At 49.1% G+C, this 20,418-nt stretch overlaps 1 protein-coding gene across 1 annotated transcript; it reads right to left on the reverse strand.

Moving 5' to 3' along the window:
* Positions 1-3,225: 3,225 nt before the first annotated feature.
* On the reverse strand, positions 3,226-4,841 carry LOC143768266 (E3 ubiquitin/ISG15 ligase TRIM25-like). Its single transcript, XM_077256959.1, has 2 exons — positions 4,776-4,841; positions 3,226-4,716 (listed from the first exon to the last, which is right to left on the reverse strand). The coding sequence occupies exons 1-2, from the start codon at positions 4,839-4,841 to the stop codon at positions 3,226-3,228; spliced, it is 1,557 nt and encodes a 518-aa protein (XP_077113074.1).
* Between the last annotated feature and the right edge of the window lie 15,577 nt (positions 4,842-20,418).

Genomic DNA, 20,418 nt, shown 5'->3' on the forward strand with positions numbered 1-20,418 from the left:
GTGCGGCAGGCAAGGAGAGATCCCTGCAGCTCCGCTGCCTACAAGAATAAATGGCAGCGGAGCTGAGCTGCAGCGATCAGTCCTGCTTCCTGCCTGCGCTTCCTGTCTCACACAGCAGTGCCACTGGATGACATCATCATTCAGCGCCGTGGTCACTGCCAGTGAGAGGAAGCTACCAGCAACGGTGATGCTGCGGTAGAGCATTCAGAGAGGAGAGAGGTGCTGTCTGCTGTGTTGTGAGTGTGTGTATGCGTGAGTAGCGCTGCAGGGGAATGTGCTGTGTGTGTCTGTGTGTGTAGGTGGAGGAGAGGGCAATGATGGGGTGGTGGGGGATAAAGCAATGATGGAGGTAGTGGAAAGGGCAATAATGAGGGTGGTGGGGAGGAGGAAATGATGGTGGTGGTGGGGGAGAAGGCAATGATGGAGGTGGTGGAAAGGGCAATAATTGGGGTGGTGGTGAGGAGGAAATGATGGAGGTGGTGGAATTGGTAATGATGGGGTGGTGGGAAAAGGCAATGATGGTGGCGGTGGAAAGGACAATAATGGTGGTGATGGAAAGGGCAATGATGGGGATGGTGTTGGAGGAGGAAATGATGGAAGTGGTGGAATGGGCAATGATGGGAGCGGTGGGGGAGAAGGCAATGATAGTGGCAGTGGAAAGGACAATGATTGTGGAAAGGGCAATGATGGGGTGGTGGGGGAGGAGGAAATGATGGAGGTGGTGAAATGGGCAATGATGGGGTGGTGGGGGAGAAGGCAATGATGGGGTGGTGGGGGAGAAAGCAGTGATAGAGGTGATGGAATGGGCAATTATGGGGGTGGTGGGGAAAAGGCAATGGTGGTAGTGTAAAGGACAATGATGGTCGTGGAGGAAAGGGCAATAATGAGGGTGGTGGAATGGGCAATGATGGGGATTCGGAGGAAAAGGCAATGATGGTGGTAGTGGAAAGGACAATAATTGTGGAAAGGGCAATGATGTGGGTGGTGGGGGAGGAAGAATGATAGAATGATGGAGGTGGTGGAATAGGCAATGATGGGGATGGGGAGAAGGCAATGATGGAGGTGGTGGAATGGGCAATGATGGGGTGGTGGGGGAGAAAGCAATGATAGAGGTGGTGGAAAGGGCAATGATGGGGGTGGTGGGGGAGAAGGCAATGATGGAGGTGGTGAAGAGGGCAATGATGGGGGAGAGGACAATGATAGGATGTGTGGGGGATTGGGAGGAAGAGGGATTTATAATGGATTTAGGAACAGGTGAGGTGGAAGAAGACGTTATCGCTTATTGTGTCTAACAGTCCCTTAGTATATAGTGTACTCACTTATTATACATAGCATAGCTCCTTATTATATAGTGTACTCACTTATTATGTATAACACAGTCCCTTAGTACGGTATATAGCGTACTCACTTATGTATAACACCATCCTTAGTTACATAGTTTCCTCTTTTGTTATGTATAACACCGTCCCTTATTACATACCATCCTCTCTAGTTATATATGGTCCGTCTGTTATATATGGTGCCGTCTCTTATTATATTGCTTCCTCTGCTGTTATGTACGGTGCTGTCTGTTGCATAGTGTATTCTTGTTATTTTTGTTATTCACAGCGCTCTCTTTTATTACATATTCCCCTCTATTGTTAGATATAAAATGACTGCTGATGGAGGAGCCGATGACCAGATGACCAGTCCATCAGCTCCTCCATTAGAAAAGAAGCTTTCCCATGCTCCATCAGCCATCAATGCATTATGCAGCAAACAAGACGGTATGTAATAAAAAAACAGGGCTCTATATAATACAATATGTAAGGGACGGTGCTGTACATAACAAGAGAGGGCACTGTATAATAAGGGATGGCAATATACATAATAAAGGAGACAATGTAATATGTATACATGTATGTGTGTGGCTATATATAGATATATATAGATATACACTCACCGGCCACTTTATTAGGTACACCATGCTAGTAACGGGTTGGACCCCTTTTGCCTTCAGAACTGCCTCAATTCTTCGTGGCATAGATTCAACAAGGTGCTGGAAGCATTCCTCAGAGATTTTGGTCCATATTGACATGATGGCATCACACAGTTGCCGCAGATTTGTCGGCTGCACATCCCAAAGATGCTCCATACAAGGCAGGATGGATCCATGCTTTCATGTTGTTTACGCCAAATTCTGACCCTACCATCCGAATGTCGCAGCAGAAATCGAGACTCATCAGACCAAGCAACGTTTTTCCAATCTTCTACTGTCCAATTTCGATGAGCTTGTACAAATTGTAGCCTCAGTTTCCTATTCTTAGCTGAAAGGAGTGGTACCCGGTGTGGTCTTCTGCTGCTGTAGCCCATCTGCCTCAAAGTTCGACGCACTGTGCGTTCAGAGATGCTCTTAGGCCTACCTTGGTTGTAACGGGTGGCGATTTGAGTCACTGTTGCCTTTCTATCAGCTCGAACCAGTCTGCCCATTCTCCTCTGACCTCTGGCATCAACAAGGCATTTCCGCCCACAGAACTGCCGCTCACTGGATTTTTTTTCTTTTTCGGACCATTCTCTGTAAACCCTAGAGATGGTTGTGCGTGAAAATCCCAGTAGATCAGCAGTTTCTGAAATACTCAGACCAGCCCTTCTGGCACCAACAACCATGCCACGTTCAAAGGCACTCAAATCACCTTTCTTCCCCATACTGATGCTCGGTTTGAACTGCAGGAGATTGTCTTGACCATGTCTACATGCCTAAATGCACTGAGTTGCCGCCATGTGATTGGCTGATTAGAAATTAAGTGTTAACAAGAAGTTGGACAGGTGTACCTAATAAAGTGGCCAGTGAGTGTATATGTAGCTTTGTCGCCATAAAAGAAGGAGGGCCCAGACACATTTCTTGCACAGGGGCCCCAAACTGTCAGTGTCCACCCCTCCTCTGGATGATCAGGAATATTACCTTTAGTCTCCTCCAGACCATCAGGGATCCTATTAAGAACTGTTACTAACCCCTAAACCACCCAACGGTAAAGGCTGATGTACAAGTGGAAAGCTGGTATTGTACAAAGGGGCATGACCATCAAAATACATCCATAGGACCGATGTGTCCTTTTTATGGAACAATTGTGTGGCCTTGGGAAATTATTGTCCCAAATATTCATGCTGTTCAATACTGCACTCGTGGCTTGGTACTTAAGTGGTGGACGTTCCTTTGCCAGATTCCTTGTAAATGTTCCACACTCCTTATTTTACCTTGTTATTTCCAATTCGGATCCAAACCTCAGATTTGGAATCATAGAAAAGGCAACCAAAAAAATTTGAGACATAGAAAGCTGGTTGTAGGGGCTCGGTGAAGGTGGTTGTGAAGGTATGAAGATGTTTGATGTGGTCACCAAGCTCATAAAAGGACAACTGACCACCATCATAGTCCAGATAGATTCCATACTTCTGGCTTTGAATATGTATTCGTAACTTATCTACTTGATTGTCGTGGACTACAGCGTGATGAACTAATTTGGACAAAGACCAGGACTTATCGTTGTTTCCAATGTGGGACTCAGTCCCTTTTCTGTCCATGCTGGGGTAACACACTCCGATTCTCCACTCTCCTGATTTGCTTGTCTCCATTTCCCAATAATGTCGCCCTGAGGTGAAACTCTTGGTGCTTAATACTTGATATTCCTTAAATCTTTGTGGTGTGTCTGTGAGGTTCTGGACCGTTTCTGACAAGAACAGAGTTCTCTGATCTTCTGATACTCGTACGTTGGTAGCATTTGTGTTCACGTCAAGCAGTAGGTCTATAGGATCTACCATGAAGATCCACACGTTGACGTTCTTGATCGTATCATGTATCCTGGATTGTACACTCTCCAAGATCGATTGGACATTGAGATCCCCAACATCATGGAATTCAACGTCTTCTTGATCTCCAACACCAGTATGAAAAGTATCCTCACCGTCTGGCACTTGTAAGACAGGTAAAGGATCAGACATGTTACACATCTCCTCTAAGTAATTTATCTTAAATGCCAGCTGAGCTCTCCTTATTTCCAACTGACTGGTCAATTGAAAGACCAGGGATGATACAATCTGTAGCTTCCAGGATATGTTACGTAGGGCGCTCTTCTGTAGGCCCTCAACCTGTTTCTTGACATCTGTGAACAGAAGGTTGAGTCTATCTGTTGCATCTGTTGATTTGTCCGTGACTCGTCTCAAGTGTTCCTGGAGACTCTTTATTTCTTTCTCAGTCTCCATAGATTTGGAGCTCAGTTTCTCTTTGATATCTTTGAGTTTCTCCTTCTTCTTTATGGACATGTCACCCAATGTCACTACCTGGTGCCCCTTGTGATCTCCAACCAGACAGCAGGACACACAGATGCAGGTAGAGTCCTCGGTGCAGTAATATTCAAGAATCTTCTTGTGGATGGAACATTTTCTGCTCTCCAGATTAGTGGTGGGCTCGGACAGGACATGTTCTGCCGCCTTACTGTGAACTTTCAGGTGGTCATCACACAGAGAAGCTTCACATAACACACAGGACTTAACTGCAGGTACTGTAGTGTTAACGCAGTATGTGCATCTGACCTCAAACAGGTTCCATCTTGCCTGGTTAGAGTGGAAACGTCTTGTGATGTTGTCCAGGGCTATGTTCTTCTGCAGTGGAGGACGCTTCTTGGACGTTGCTCTACAGTCGGGGCAGATGTAAGCTCCAGATCCTCGTTGCTTATCCAGCACCTGGGTGATGCAGTCCCGGCAGAAGTTATATATCTCAGTTATATATATCTCAGGTTCACAGGATCGGTGTAGACGTTCAGACAGATGGAGCAGAGCAGCTCGTCCCTCAGATCAGCGGACGCCATCGCTCAGAAAGTACGTAGACACTAAAGGTACCTTCACACGAAGCGACGCTGCAGCGATAGCGACAACGATGTCGATCGCTGCAGCGTCGCTGTTTGGTCGCTGGAGAGCTGTCACACAGACCGCTCTCCAGCGATCAACTATGCCGAGGTCCCCTGGTAACCAGGGTAAACATCGGGTAACTAAGCGCAGGGCCGCGCTTAGTAACCCGATGTTTACCCTGGTTACCAGCGTAAAATCTAAAAAAAACAAACAGCACATACTTACATTCACGTCCCCCTGCGTCCACTTCCTGACTGACTGAGCGCCGTACAGTGAGAGCAGAGCGGTGACGTCACCGCTGTGCTGCTTTCACTTTCACTTTGCGGCGCTGAGTCAGAGGAGGAAGCAGACTGCAGGGGACGCAATGTGAGTATGTGCTGTTTGTTTTTTTTACATTTTACGCTAGTAACCAGGGTAAACATCGGGTAACTAAGCGCGGCCCTGCGCTTAGTAACCCGATGTTTACCCTGGTTACCAGTGTAAAATATCGCTGGTATCGTTGCTTTTGCTTTCAAACACAACGATACACAGCGATCGGACGACCAAATAAAGTTCTGGACTTTATTCAGCGACCAGCGACATCACAGCAGGATCCTGATCGCTGCTGCGTGTCAAACGAAACGATATCGCTAGCGAGGACGCTGCAACGTCACGGATTGCTAGCGATATCGTTATAATGTCGTTTCGTGTGAAGGTACCTTAAGGGTGTGGCGCTGCCTTGTTAACCCATAATTGTCCACTTTTACTTATCAACTTGGATGTGTCATAGTCATATAATGACGGTGTGAAAGGGATCCCAAAAACAGTCCCGTATGATCAGTGCAAGAATTTGTCTCAAAAATGTGAACCCGTAACCAGTGCCAGGGAACTGACTCCATAAATTGTACTGGAGAAGAGACCCCATAACTAGTGATAAAGTGACCCCATGACTAGTACCGGAACAATGACCCCATGACCAGTGCTGGAACAGTGACCCCATGACTAGCGTCAGAACAATGATACCATAAAATGTGCTGGAAACATGACCCTACAACTAGTGATACAGACCCCATAACTAGTGCCGGAACAATGACACCATAAAAAGTGCTGGCAGAGTGACTCCATAAAGAGTGTTATCAGAAAGACCCATAACAGATGCAAGCAATGACCCCCATAACAATTGTTGACAGGGTCACCCTTTAAACAGTGCCAGCACAGTCACCCTATAAACAGTGCCAGCACAGTTACCCCATATACAGTGCCAGCACAGTCACCCCATATACAGTGCCAGCACAGTCACCCCATAAACAGTGCCAGCACAGTCACCCCATATACAGTGCCAGCACAGTTACCCCATAAACAGTGCCAGCACAGTCACCCCATATACAGTGCCAGCACAGTCACCCCATAAACAGTGCCAGCACAGTCACCCCATAAACAGTGCCAGCACAGTCACCCCATATACAGTGCCAGCACAGTCACCCCATAAACAGTGCCAGCACAGTCACCCCATATACAGTCCCAGCAGTCACACCCATATACAGTGCCAGCACAGTCACCCCATATACAGTCCCAGCAGTCACACCCATATACAGTACCAGCACAGTCACCCCATATACAGTGCCAGCACAGTCACCCCATATACAGTGCCAGCACAGTCACCCCATAAACAGTGCCAGCACAGTCACCCCATATACAGTGCCAGCACAGTTACCCCATAAACAGTGCCAGCACAGTCACCCCATATACAGTGCCAGCACAGTCACCCCATAAACAGTGCCAGCACAGTCACCCCATAAACAGTGCCAGCACAGTCACCCCATATACAGTGCCAGCACAGTCACCCCATAAACAGTGCCAGCACAGTCACCCCATATACAGTCCCAGCAGTCACACCCATATACAGTGCCAGCACAGTCACCCCATATACAGTCCCAGCAGTCACACCCATATACAGTACCAGCACAGTCACCCCATATACAGTGCCAGCACAGTCACCCCATATACAGTCCCAGCAGTCACACCCATATACAGTACCAGCACAGTCACCCCATAAACAGTGCCAGCACAGTCACCCCATATACAGTGCCAGCACAGTCACCCCATAAACAGTGCCAGTACAGTCACCCCATAAACAGTGCCAGCACAGTCACCCCATAAACAGTGCCAGCACAGTCACCCCATAAACAGTGCCAGCACAGTCACCCCATAAACAGTGCCAGCACAGTCACCCCATAAACAGTGCCAGCACAGTCACCCCATAAACAGTGCCAGCACAGTCACCCCATAAACAGTGCCAGCAGAGTGTCAGCAGGTGAGAACCTTATCAGTCGCTCTCCACCTGGCACAGGGTCACATCGCATGTAGGCAGGCCTGATCTTTGTCCAGAGCAGAGGGAGCTTACAAGGGTAATTTTATCTGCACAGTGACAAGAGCTGTGTTTGCTGTCAGCAGGGCTGGTTTTAGACAAAGTAGGGCCCTGGGTAAAAGTTTAAAATGGGGCCCCAAATGCTGACATCCCACATCACAGAAGCACTTCAGTTGTGTTTACGTGCGCTGAGTTCAGGCCATTAAAGGAGTGTGATTGTCGGGAAATATGATGTAATGTCGTATTGCTTGAACACACCCTGAGCTCTGCTGCATCTGCCTGCGCGCGTGTGTGTGTGTGTAAGTGACATGTGGCCCGCCAGGAATGCTTCTGTTTGCAGCCATGCGTCCTCCGAGTTGTGTGAGAATTATTCAGGTGGGGACAGAGATATGAAAGTTATATATTTGGGATGTGCAACAATAGGGCTACACACAAGTGCGTTTTCTAAGCGCAGCGCCTAGCAGACACGGAGAAACAGATTACTGCTTAACCGGGGCTCAAATCTACTTCATGTTTGGGCTCAAATTAATGCCCAGCTCATACCCGGAAGAATGGTAGTTCCGTGGTCGCTATATGGGGTGCCATCCCAGAGTCATGCCGGTGAGGAGTTCTCAGTGTGCTTCAGTTCCTCTGAGAAAAGAGGAGTGCATTTCATAACTCAGCCCACTCAGTGATATCATGACCAGAGGGTAGATCTTAAACCTGCTGAGTTATGAGTGAGTATTTGCCCAGGAAGCTAGCTGAGAAACACATCTGTGATGCACTGGGACATATGCTCCCCTCCTCCCCCCAGTCGCATGGTCAGTCATGATATGAAAGAACTGTAAGTCTATTTTCTTCCTTTAATCCCTTTTTACTTTGTAATCATCTGTATATACGTAATTGTCTCATTTTATCATATCTTTTATACTTTTGTAAACACTGCCTACCTTTTGGAGTAAAATATATAAAGGTACTAGCTTTGTGTCTCCTTGCTCTATAACGTACTTTCACGTCCTCTGAAGTAAATTATGCCACTAATTGGGTTGGCGCCTGACCCGTTATTAATTAAGGAATAGGAACTGGTGGCAGCAGACCATACTGAGCTTGTTGGGTAAAGCTGGCAGCAACGGAACGGGGTTTATGTGTATTGCTCGGCTGCAGCTGCAGTGTGTGCCCAATAGCCAGTACATAGCAGGCAGCCTTTCTGGCAACTAATTACCCTAGGCGCAGTTCCCTGACTGACCTGAGGGTAAGGGGGGTGCCAGAGAGCTGCAAGTTCCAAACTGGAACTGGGAAGTGGGGTATAGATAAATCCCCTTCAGAAAAGAACCGGGGGCAACCAAACAACCCCAGTTCATGACATATTGGTGTCAGCGGTGGGGATGATAAAAATATCCCCCCTGTGATTCATGACAGTGATCAACAACATTGAAGTTGTTCAACGTCGTGTTTCTTTACACTGGCTGAGGAAGAATGATGGGGACTGAATGATCACTGATAGATCACTATCAGATCACCATACAGTATCATGTTATCATCAGCAGCACATCTACAGTTTACACCAACGATGTGCTGCTGACAACAAGGATTTCTGTTCCAGCATAAACAATCCAATCACTTGATGAATAGGCAGCATTTTACTCATTTAGTATAATACACCCCATAGTCCTCCATATATTATAATGTTCACCACAGTCCTCCATCTACTATAGAATTGTCTAAGGGGTACTTCCATCTTTCTGTCTGTCCTTCTGTCTGTCTTTCTGCCTGTCACGGATATTCATTGGTCGCGGCCTCTGTCTGTCATGGAATCCAAGTCGCTGATTGGTCTCGCCAGCTGCCTGTCATGGCTGCCGCAACCAATCAGCGACGGCCACAGTCCGATTAGTCCCTCCCTACTCCCCTGCAGTCAGTGCCCGGCGCCCGCTCCATACAGCACACACACACATATATATATATATATATATATATATATATATATATATATATATATATATATATACAGCACACACACACACATATATATATACTGCACACAGTACACATCACACACCACACTGGTGAGCTCGCAGTCTGTCCCACCCTCCGCAGCCGCCGTACATGCCCCTCATCATCCCCGGAGCTGTCTGATCACGCCTCCGGTAATCACCGATCACTGCGCGGTTTTCCCTCTCTCCTGCTATTCATTACATGGTATAATGTCACCGCCAGTGATGATGTCACCAGTGATGATGTCACTCCCCGCAGGCGCCGCACACGCTGTCAGCTCACCTGTACAGATGCTGTCAGCGTGGACGCAGGCTCCCAGGGCGGTGCGGGGACATGGTGATCTCCTCACGGTACCGGAGCCGGTGTCTCGGACTCTTCTGCAGCTGTGGCGGAGACCCGGAGCATGAGAGGCGCCCGGTGATTGGCTGACATTGCTGTTGCTTTGCTGAGAAGGAGCAGGGAGGAGGGAAGCACCGGCCGGAGGAGGCGGCACCGGGGCTGAAGGCTGCTTCTTCCTTACTACTGTGTCTTGCACCTTACTGAAATATATTCCAGCCCATAGTTCTAAATTTGGGAACTACAAGTCCCAGCAGTCTGTCCAGAAGGATGATGGGCATTATAGACTCACACCATACCTTCGTGTTGTGGGGGTTTTTTTTGCTGGGCAATATACTTCGTGGCTGGGCAATATACTACGTGGCTGGGCAATATACTACGTGGCTGGGCAATATACTACGTGGCTGGGCAATATACTACGTGGCTGGGCAATATACTACGTGACTGGGCAATATACTACGTGGACATGCATATTCTAGAATACCCGATGCGTTAGAATCGGGCCACCATCTAGTGTGGTATAATGCACCCCATAATATAATGCACCCCATAATCCTTCATATACTATAATACACCCCATAGTCCTCCATACAGTAAAATGTGCCCCCCATAGTCCTCTATATAGTATAAAGCACTCCCCATAGTCCGCCATATAGTATAATGCACTCCCCATAGTCCTCCATGTAGTATAATACACTCCCCATAGGCCTCCATATAGTATAATGCACTCCCCATAGTCCTCCATATAGTATAATACACTCCCCATAGGCCTCCATATAGTATAATCCACCCCCCATAGTCCTCCATATAGTATAATGCACTCCCAATAGTCCTCAATATAGTATAATACACTCCCCATAGTCATCCATATAGTATAATACACTCCTCATAGTCCTCTATATAGTATAATACACTCATCATAGTCCTCCATATAGTTTAATGTACTCCCCATAGTCCTCCACATAGCATAATGGACCCTATAGTCCTCCATATAGTATAATACACTTCCCATAGTCCTTCATTTATTATATTGCAGCCCCCATAGTCCTCCATATAGTATAATGCAGCCTCCATAGTCCTCCATATAATATAATGCACTCCCCATAGTCCTCCATATAGTATAATGCAGCCCCCATAGGCCTCCATATAGTACTAATAGTACCATACAGCCCCCTTATAGAGTATAACGCAGCCCCCATAGTCATCCAGTATTATGGCCACCACATACTCACTGAATTAAAAAAACAAATACATATAAGGCCATGTTCACACAGTGCGTTTTTTACCGCGGAACCGCAGCGGTTTTGCCGCTGCGGTTCCGCAGCTTTTTTCCATGCAGGGTACAGTACAATGTACCCTATGGAAAACAGGAACCACTGTGCACATGATCCTAAATTAAAAAAAAAAAGCCGCACTGAATAGCTGCGGGAAAAAAGAAGGAGCATGTCACTTCTTTGTCCGAAACAGCAGCGGTTCTGCACCCATAGACCTCCATTGTGAGGTCAAACCCGCAGTAAAACCCGCAGATCAAAAATATATCTGCGGGTTTTATTGCGGTTTGTGGTGCAGAACCGCTGCAGCCGGAAGTGCGGGGAAGCGGCCGGAAGTGCGTGGGCGGAAGTGCTTGGGCGGAGAGACATGGAGGCATAGCGTCGCATGGGGATCGTGTCGGCCGTTTGATTGATTTGGTATGTGTGTGTGTGTGTGTGTGTGTATGTGTGTGTGTCCCCATGCGACGCTAGTGCCACCATTGTGCTAAGTCGCCATATGGGACTACTACTCCCATCCGGTATTAGGATGGGAGAGTTGTCCCTGTGTCCGGCGACTTAGCACAGTTGTAAAGTTACACAAAACACACACAATACACATACATGACACACAGTACATACAACATATAACACAGAGTATATACTCACCAACAGCACACTTGTAGGCGAAGCCCTCGATCCTCCAGGAAAAAATCACAAAATAAAAAATCAAATCCATACTCCCTGTCCGCAGAATCCATAAAACGAGTGTCCTACGCTGATCGGCTGCTCTCCGGCGATACACTGCCAGGAGCGAAGCTCCTAGCAGTGTATCGCGTACTGTTCCGGAGTTCAATGGCTCCGGCGTCTCGGTTAACGGCAGTACAGCTGCGTTGAACTTTCCCACGCAGCACTGCCATTAAGCGAGAGTGCCGGGGTCAATGACCGCCGGTAAACTCGCTCGCGCATGCGCAGTGACACACCGACAGGAACTATGGCTCCTGTCAGTGTGTTGCTGCAGCCGTGGAGAGCAGACATATCTCTGGATGTGTCTGTTCTCCATGGAAGATCTTCGTGGGACCCTCGATGGATTTCTGCGGACAGGGCCAGGGAGTATGAATTTGTTTTTTTATTTTGCCTCTTTTTCAGGTCGAGGGTCTTCTTGACGGATTGAGCGTTTAATAAAATTTGGTCAAAAAGTGTGTGTCTTTATTTCATTAAAATATTTTTTTCTAGTCTTTGTGGGTTTTTTTTTAACCCTTTCATTGGCTTAATAATGGATAGGCGTCTTATTGACGCCTCTCCATTATTGACCGGGATTAATGCCACCTTACAATAGCAAAAATACGTGATACGTGGCACTTAAATACGTGGCACTTAAATACGTGATACGTGGCACTTAAATATGTGGCACTTAAATACGTGGCACTTAAATACGAAATACGTGGCACTGAAATACGTGATACGTGGCACTTAAATACGTGGCACTGAAATACATGGAAGTTAAATACGTGGCACTTAAATACGTGGCACTTAAATACGTGGCACTTAAATACATGTGGCACTTAAATACGTGATACGTGGCACTTAAATATGTGGCACTTAAATACGTGGCACTGAAATACGTGGCACTGAAATACGTGGCACTTAAATATGAAATACGTGGCACTGAAATACGTGATACGTGGCACTTAAATACGTGGCACTGAAATACGTGGCACTGAAATACGTGGCACTTAAATACGTGGCACTTAAATACGTGATACATGGCACTTAAATACGTGGCACTTAAATACATGGCACTTAAATACGTGGCACTGAAATACGTGGCACTTAAATACGTGGCACTGAAATACGTGGCACTTAAATACGTGGCACTTAAATACGTGGCACTTAAATACGTGGCACTTAAATATGTGGCACTTAAATACGTGGCACTTAAATACGTGGCACTTAAATACGTGGCACTTAAATATGTGGCACTGAATACGTGATACGTGGCACTGAAATACGTGATACGTGGCACCTAAATACGTGGCACTTAAATACGTGATACGTGGCACTTAAATACGTGGCACTTAAATACGTGGCACTTAAATATGTGGCACTTAAATACGTGGCACTTAAATATATGACACTTAAATACGTGGCACTTAAATACGTGGCACTTAAATACGTGGCACTTAAATACGTGCAACTGAAATACGTGGCACTTAAATACGTGGCACTTAAATACGTGGCACTGAATACGTGATACGTGGCACTGAAATACGTGATACGTGGCACCTAAATACGTGGCACTTAAATACGTGGCACTTAAATACTAAATACGTGGCACTTAAATACGTGGCACTTAAATACGTGGCACTTAAATACGTGGCACTGAAATACGTGGCACTGAAATACGTGATACGTGGCACTTAAATACGTGGCACTTAAATACGTGGCACTGCAATAAGTGGCACTGAAATACGTGACACTTAAATACGTGGCACTTAGGCTATGTTCACATTTGCGTTGTGCGCCGCAGCGTCGGCGCCGCAACACACAACGCAAACAAAAACGCAGCAAAACGCATGCACAACGCTGCGTCCTTTTTTTGATTGATTTTGGACACAGCGCCCGGATGCGTGCGCTGCAGTGACGCATGCGGCGCAAAACGCAAGTGCGACGCATGTCCATGCGCCCCCATGTTAAATATAGGGGTGCATGACGCATGCGGCGACGCTGCGGCGCCCGACGCTGCGGCGCAGACCGCAAATGTGAACGTAGACTTAAATAGCTGGATAGAGCTGGATCCGCGGGCTGTGATCTGGCCTACGCTCAGCACTCTGCGGAGCGCTGTCATTCAAAACACGTCCACTCATTTTGGTGTTTAGTCCCAAAATGGAGGATGGAAGAAGAAAAGGGTTGGACAAGGAAATGACATCATTTCTTTTTTTTTTTTCCCCACTGCAGTTAAAGCTTTATTTGTGTCAAACACAGACAATCTGCAGAGAAAACTGCATAAAAAACCGCACTAAAAACCGCATCAAAAAACGCACCAAAAACGCACCAAAAACCGCACCTGCGTTTTCTGCCAAGAGCTGCGGTTTTTAGTCCTGAAAAAAAAGGAGGGAAATCAGGAACGTGTGAACATACCCTTATACTTCTTTTCGTTCCCAGGTGTCACGGTTGACACCGTGCTGCCCACACTATGTCACGGATCCCAGCAGTATGTCAGGGATCTCGGTGAGGATATCTTTATCGTCCCCACTACTCACACCAATTTGTCATGAACCAGGGTTGTTTGGTTGCCCCTGGTTCCTTCTGAAGGGGATTTATCTCTATCCCACTTCCCAGTTCCGGTTTGGAACTTGCAGCTCTCTAGCGCCCCCTTATCCTCAGGTCAGATTAGGTACTGCACCTAGGATAATTAGTCACCAGAAAGGCTGCCTGCTATGTACTGGTTATTGGGCATGATGCAGCAAGGGCGATATAACTACTCCCACTCAGGCAAAAACAATAATTATCAACGCCGCCATCGCTACAAAGATTCCCAATTGCACAGAACAAGTATGCTGCCACCAGCTCTGATTAAACGGGTTCTGAAGCCAACCCAAATCAGTAGCGCAATTCACTTCAGAGGACGCAGTTCATATAGAGCAGAAGAGACAAGCTAGCAATTAAATATTTTACTCCATTAAAAAGCAGGCAGTGTTACAAAGTATAAAAAGATATTAGAAAGGAGACAAATCGTATATACAGTGCAGATTACAAAATGAAATAGGATTAACAGAAGAAAAAACACACAGGTTATGTCATGGTACCATCTTGGCTGGCCTGTGGCTTAAGAGGATAAATACATCCAGATGCATGGAAACAGCTTAAAGAGCTGTTGTTAGCTGCTTCCCAGGCCAAGACTGAAGGCTGGGCTAAGAGTATCGTATCTTATATTTCTCAGCTTGTGACATCACTAAAGGGCTGGTTAATGATATGCACTGATCTCAGAGATATTTACGTTTTTAGACTCTGGAGACAAAGGAATTCCTGAGTGAGAGGGTAGGGACCACTAGTGGCTTTACAGGATTGGTCAACTACAGTTTAAAGCCACACCCTGCTCACACACTAGCTTCAAGTTAATCAGTGTCTCCGCCATAGGGCTTGTTTGTTGTATTCAGGGGGGAGAGAGAGAGAGATGGGGCTCAAAGCTGCAGTGTTTTTCAGGACCATGGTCACCTGTGCAAAAATCCCTCAGCTATGGTATTTTACATTATCGTGACACCTCCCCCTTTTGAACTGCGCTACGGAGGCAGAACCTCTCGGTACTCCTCCATGCACACCACAGCAGGTTCACCCTGGCAGGATAACCCATCCACATTGCCATGTTCCCTGCCCGCTTTGTGCTCGATGGTAAAATCGTACTGCTGGAGGGCAAGGCTCCAGTGTAGCAACCTTCCATTTGTTCCACTCACGGCTTGTAGCCAGCGCAGAGGGTTGTGGTCAGTCACCATAGTAAAGGTGCGAATGTACAAGTAGGGCTGCAAGCGTTGCAGGGCTCAGACTATGGCCAGGAACTCCTTCTCGTTGGTGGAATAGGCCACTTCCCTCGGCAGAAGTTTACGGTTCAGGTACAACATGGGGTGCTCCTGGTTCCCCAAGTCGATCCTGGCTGAGTACAGCACCAAGGCCAAACTCGCTGGCGTCGGTCTGCACCAAGAACGGTTGACTGCTTTCAACACAGGGTCATTGCACAGTGCTGTTTTCAACTCCTGGAAGGCCCCCTCACAGCCGTCGGTCCAGTTGACGGTGTGGGGTAGCTTCTTCCTGGAGAGGTCTGTCAAGGGTTTTGCCAGGCTACTATAGTTCTGTACGAAGCGCCTACAGTACCCTGCAGTGCCCAGGAAGGACATCACTTGCTTCTTGGTCCTGGGGGTGGGCCAGGACACGATCGTGCTCACTTTCCCAGGTTCTGGCTTTATGGACTTCCCACCTACCCAGTGCTCCATGTAGTGGACCTCTCTCATGCCCATCCGGCACTTTCCCGGCTTGATGGTCAGACCGGCTCGGTGAAGTCACCTGAGCACCTCCTCAAGATGCTGCAGGTGTTCTTCCCAGGAGGAACGTAAGATGGCAATGTCATCCAGGTACACCGCCGTGTACTTCTCCAGTCCCTGAAGAAGGTGGTTGACCATCCTCTGGAAAGTGGCAGGGGCGCATTCTTCATGCCGAAGGGCATGACTGTGGACTCGTACAGTCCGAAGGGTGTGATAAAAGCGGACTTCTCCTGCGTCTCGGGCTCAGGGGAATCTGCCAGTATCCTCGACTCAGGTCCATTATGGTCCGGTATTTTTCGCCAGCTAACTTATCACGCAGCTCCTTGATGCGTGGCATTGGGTGCGCGTCAGAGGCTGTGATGGCTTTGAGCCCCTGTAGTCCACGTAGAATCGGGTAGTCCAATCCTTCTTTGGCACGAGCAATACATGTGAGGCCCACGCGCTCTTTCACCACTGAATCACCCCCAGCTGTAACATCTCATCGATCTTCTGGCGCAGAACCTGCTGCACCTCGTCGGAGATCCAATAGGGTGTTCGCCGTAGTGGGGCATGATTCCCGTGTCCACCTCGTGGACCGCTCAGTCCTTTCAGGTCGGTTGGAGTACATGGCCCGGAAGGGTTTCAGTGTGGTCCGCAACTGTAACCTCTGGGGTTCGGTTAGCGAGGTGCTTACCTCCATGTCCTCAATGGACTCACTGGCCTTGGCTTGGGCCAGCATGTCCAGGTGGGGTCTTCCTCCCCGTCTTCGGGCAGACTGCAGACCGATAGGACGAAAGGTTCACGTTCGAGATGAGCCTTCATCATGTTCACGTGAAAGGCCTTTCACCTACCCCGAGCGTGGTCAAGCGTGACCACATAGGTGACCGGGTTGAGCTGATGGTGGACGATGTATGGGCCTTCCCAGGCTGCCTGAAGCTTATCCTTTGGTACGGGGACCAGCACCCACACCTTTTGACCCACGTGGTAGGTCCGTTCCCAGGCGTTCTGGTCGTACTGTAGCGCCCCCACTGCCACAGGGCCGAGGGGTACCCGGTACCGGGCCTCTTAGTCTCTGCTCTGGGGTTGTCACGGTGGCTAGGCCCGGTCCGTGACCCTGCTGAGGGGCGTACAGTAATAGATGTGGATGGTGGTGGTGGTGCGGTGCAGTAAATAACGAGGACACCAGGTTGCAGTCTCTTTACCTCTTTACTGAAGGCTTCTGGGTCCTCAGTCCGGAATACGGTCAACCAGGCTGCGCAAGTCCGGCCGGTCCGATGGCACCTCCAGAGTTCCCTTTGCAGGTGGAAATCTGTGCCTTCCTGCTAGCGCTATGTGTTGTGGTCCTCCCCTGCTGTGCTTACGGGATAGTCCCCACAACTGTTGTGTCTGTTTCTGATGTTCCCTCAAAACTCGATTAGATGATGTTCTGCTAATCCGTCCCTCCCTGATGTTACGGTTGGGACGCACCCGTATGACGGGTAGGCTCGGAGCTCTTCCGGGACCCTAGAGTCGCCCCTCTCCACAGGTTGCCCCCTATGTCTTCTTAGGTGATTTGGGTGAGACAGCCCGCCTGTGACTGACTGTCCTGCCGTTGGTTTGAAGTATTGCCTGGAGCTATATATATAGAAATACTTCCTCGGCGTTCCGGCCGCCGGTTGTGCGCCTCAGTAGGATGTTGCCTCGGTCTTACAGCACGACTCCTACTGGTATTCTCCTTCTTGCTTTGATCTCGTTTCTCACTCAGCACAATAAATCTCGCTTCTCGTCCTTCCTTAGGGCACCGCCGCTATACTGTGCAGGCACGGTCCCGTATCCTTCTTTCTCGTTGCCAGGCCTCTGTCAGGGTCCCAAACCTGACAGGGACCCTACTGAATCTTCCCCTACAACACCCTCTGCCACAAGGTGTTGCCTGGTTCCAACCCAGTCAGCGTTCTCTCTAACTTCCTGCCTAACCCCCAGTTTTACCAGACTGTGAGGAGTGGCCTAATGAATAGTACCCTTAGCTCCCCCTGGAGGCCAGACTGTGAAATGTATTGGTGTCTGTGATACCTGGTCAGATGAACTCCTTCAGTGCCATCAGACGTACCATAGCCCCCCTTAGCGGCGGAGCAACAGTACTGCAACGACCAGGACTCTGGGGCGCTGCAGTACCAGTGCTTCTGATCAGCCTGAGCATGCGTCATGTTGTCATGCACCAACTGCATCAAGGTCTGCATCTTGTCACGGAAGCGCATGACATACTCCACTATGGACACTTCAGAAGGGTTTGGCTCCTCTTCCCAGGATTCCCTTACCAAGCCAAGGGGTCCCCGGACTCACCTGCCGTACAGGAGCTCGAAGGGGGAGAACCCCGTCGAGGCCTGCGGAACCTCTCTGTAAGCGAATAGCAGGTGTGGGAGGTACCGCTCCCAGTCGCGCCCTTGGGTCTCAACCAGCATGCGTAGCATCTGTTTGAGGGTACCATTGAAGCGTTCACACAAGCCATTGGTCTGTGGGTGATACGCACTCGATACCAGACGCTTCACCTAAATTCTCTTACAGAGAGCCTCCAATAGGCGAGACAAGAATTGGGTCCCTTGATCAGTAAGCATCTCCCTGGGAAATCCTACACGTGAAAAGATAGCCAACAGGGCATCCGCCACCTTATCTGCCCTAGTTGACGACAGAGCTACTGCCTCTGGGTACCGGGTAGCGTAGTCTACCACAGTGAGGACGCATTGCTTTCCAGAGCTGCTGGGGACGGCCAGCGGGCCCACAATGTCCACCGCAATCCTCTGGAAAGGCTCCTCTATCACTGGCAAAGGAATCAGGGGAGCCTTAAGAGCAGGCCCCGCCTTCCCCACTCTTTGACAGGTGACACAGGAGCGGCAGTAGTTTGTCACATCTGTCCCCATCTTAGGCCAATAGAAGTGTTGAGACAGCCGGGCCTTTGTTTTGCTGATCCCCAAGTGTCCAGCTAGCAGGATCTCATTGACAATCCATAACAACTCACCCAGGAATTGCTGCGGGACGACCAGCTGTCTTTCCCTCAACCACTCCTTTTGTGATTCTCCGGGTACTGTCTCCCGGTACAACCTTCCTCGTTCCCACAACACCCTCTCCTTATCAGTCACGGAGGTGGGCATCTCAGCAAGTTGTCTCAAATTCTCCAGGCTCGCATCTGAGCGCAGAGCAGCCTGGAACTCCTGGCTAGGTGAAGCCAGAAGCGACGTCAGGGTCCCTTCCCCACGGGAATCCTCTGGGACCTGCTCTGGGTCCATCTCTGGTTCAGTCACAACGGTGACTGAGGAGGGTCCGGAAGGCAGAAAATTATCTGCATTCCGGGCACTCTGACTGCGGGTGACAGCAGCTACGTAGGCTGTCTCCCCGGGGATTTCTACAGACCCATCAGCCGGCGCTGCTATGGGATCTACCTCCCCATCCACCCCATTACCTCAGGAGCATTGCTACTTATGGGCCAGTTACCTTCCTCGGTGGCACTGGTCAAATGCATGGCATCACCTTCCTCACGGTTCCCATGCATCTCCCCATTTCCTTGAGCACCGACGCTTGCTACTGTTAGGGGTTCCTCAGCCATCCCACCCCGCGGAGTGACGTGGCTGAGCACTCCTGCACCTGTGGACACATCGACCTTTTCAGAAGAATTGTTATAAGGTTCAGTTGGCACAGGTACAACATTTTCAGCAACATTCCTAGGGAAAAAATGGTTATCAGATGCATCATTACTAGATAAAGCATGGTCAGGTAACACATGCGATTTCCCATCGCTATCATCAGCATTCGATCGTGGAGGAGAGTCAGGGACGTAGTATGCAACAATTCTCCCCAAATCAGTCCCCAATAAAACATCAATGGGCAAATTATCAGACAGCCCCACTTCCTTCACCCCGCTCCCGGCACCCCAATCTGTATACACCTGGGCCATTGGCAAGGGACAGCTGATGCCCCCAATCCCAGTGACAGTTAGGGTTTTCCCCGGAATGATTTCTTCAGGGGCCGCCAGTTTGGGTCGGATGAGGGTCCGTTCAGCCCCGGTGTCCTTGAGGCTTGTAGCAACAACATGGCCCCCCATGGTGACGTGCTGTACTTTGTCACACACCCTCCCAACCGCCCCACCCACCAAAAGAACTGCTGCATTAGGCACTGGGGCCTTGGCTGGGGGTTTCTTCGGCTTGTCTGGACAGTAGGGACTGATATGACCAGTCCGTTTGCAAACATAACACTACCGGTCGGTGGTAGGTCTGATGCTGTTGGCAACAGGGACAGGGCCTCTGGTGAGTTGGCTGGCGGGGGGACTAGCGTTGGTTGCAGGCTTACCCCCTCTCCAGCTGGCGGTGACTGGCTTCCGATCTATGGTTGGCCTCATAGGCATCGGCAATCTGCGTTGCTTTCGTCACGTCTTTGGGTTCTCTGTCCATCACGAACTGTCGCACCTCAGCTGGGCAAAGATGTAAGAACTGGTCTTTGATCCATAGCAGCCGAGAGGTAAGCCACTTCTAGCAGCACGCCACTGGCTGGGGGCCCCTCAGGGAGTGGGGCTCTAGGCAGATGCCTGGTCTGCCTGCCCTTAACGTAGAGAAGGTTGGCCACGTAGAGGTTGGCCATGTAGAGAAGGTTGGCC

The sequence above is a fragment of the Ranitomeya variabilis genome, chromosome 4 (assembly GCF_051348905.1).
Source record: "Ranitomeya variabilis isolate aRanVar5 chromosome 4, aRanVar5.hap1, whole genome shotgun sequence".
NCBI classification, from domain to species: domain Eukaryota; kingdom Metazoa; phylum Chordata; class Amphibia; order Anura; family Dendrobatidae; genus Ranitomeya; species Ranitomeya variabilis.

Excerpts from the sequence above, each read along its gene's own strand:
- LOC143768266 (XM_077256959.1), bottom strand. The coding sequence starts at position 4,841 with ATGGCGTCCGCTGATCTGAGGGACGAGCTGCTCTGCTCCATCTGTCTG. Across the intron at positions 4,717-4,775 it reads TGAACGTCTACACCGATCCT|GTGCTGGATAAGCAACGAGG; the intron begins GTGAACCTGAGA and ends TGCATCACCCAG.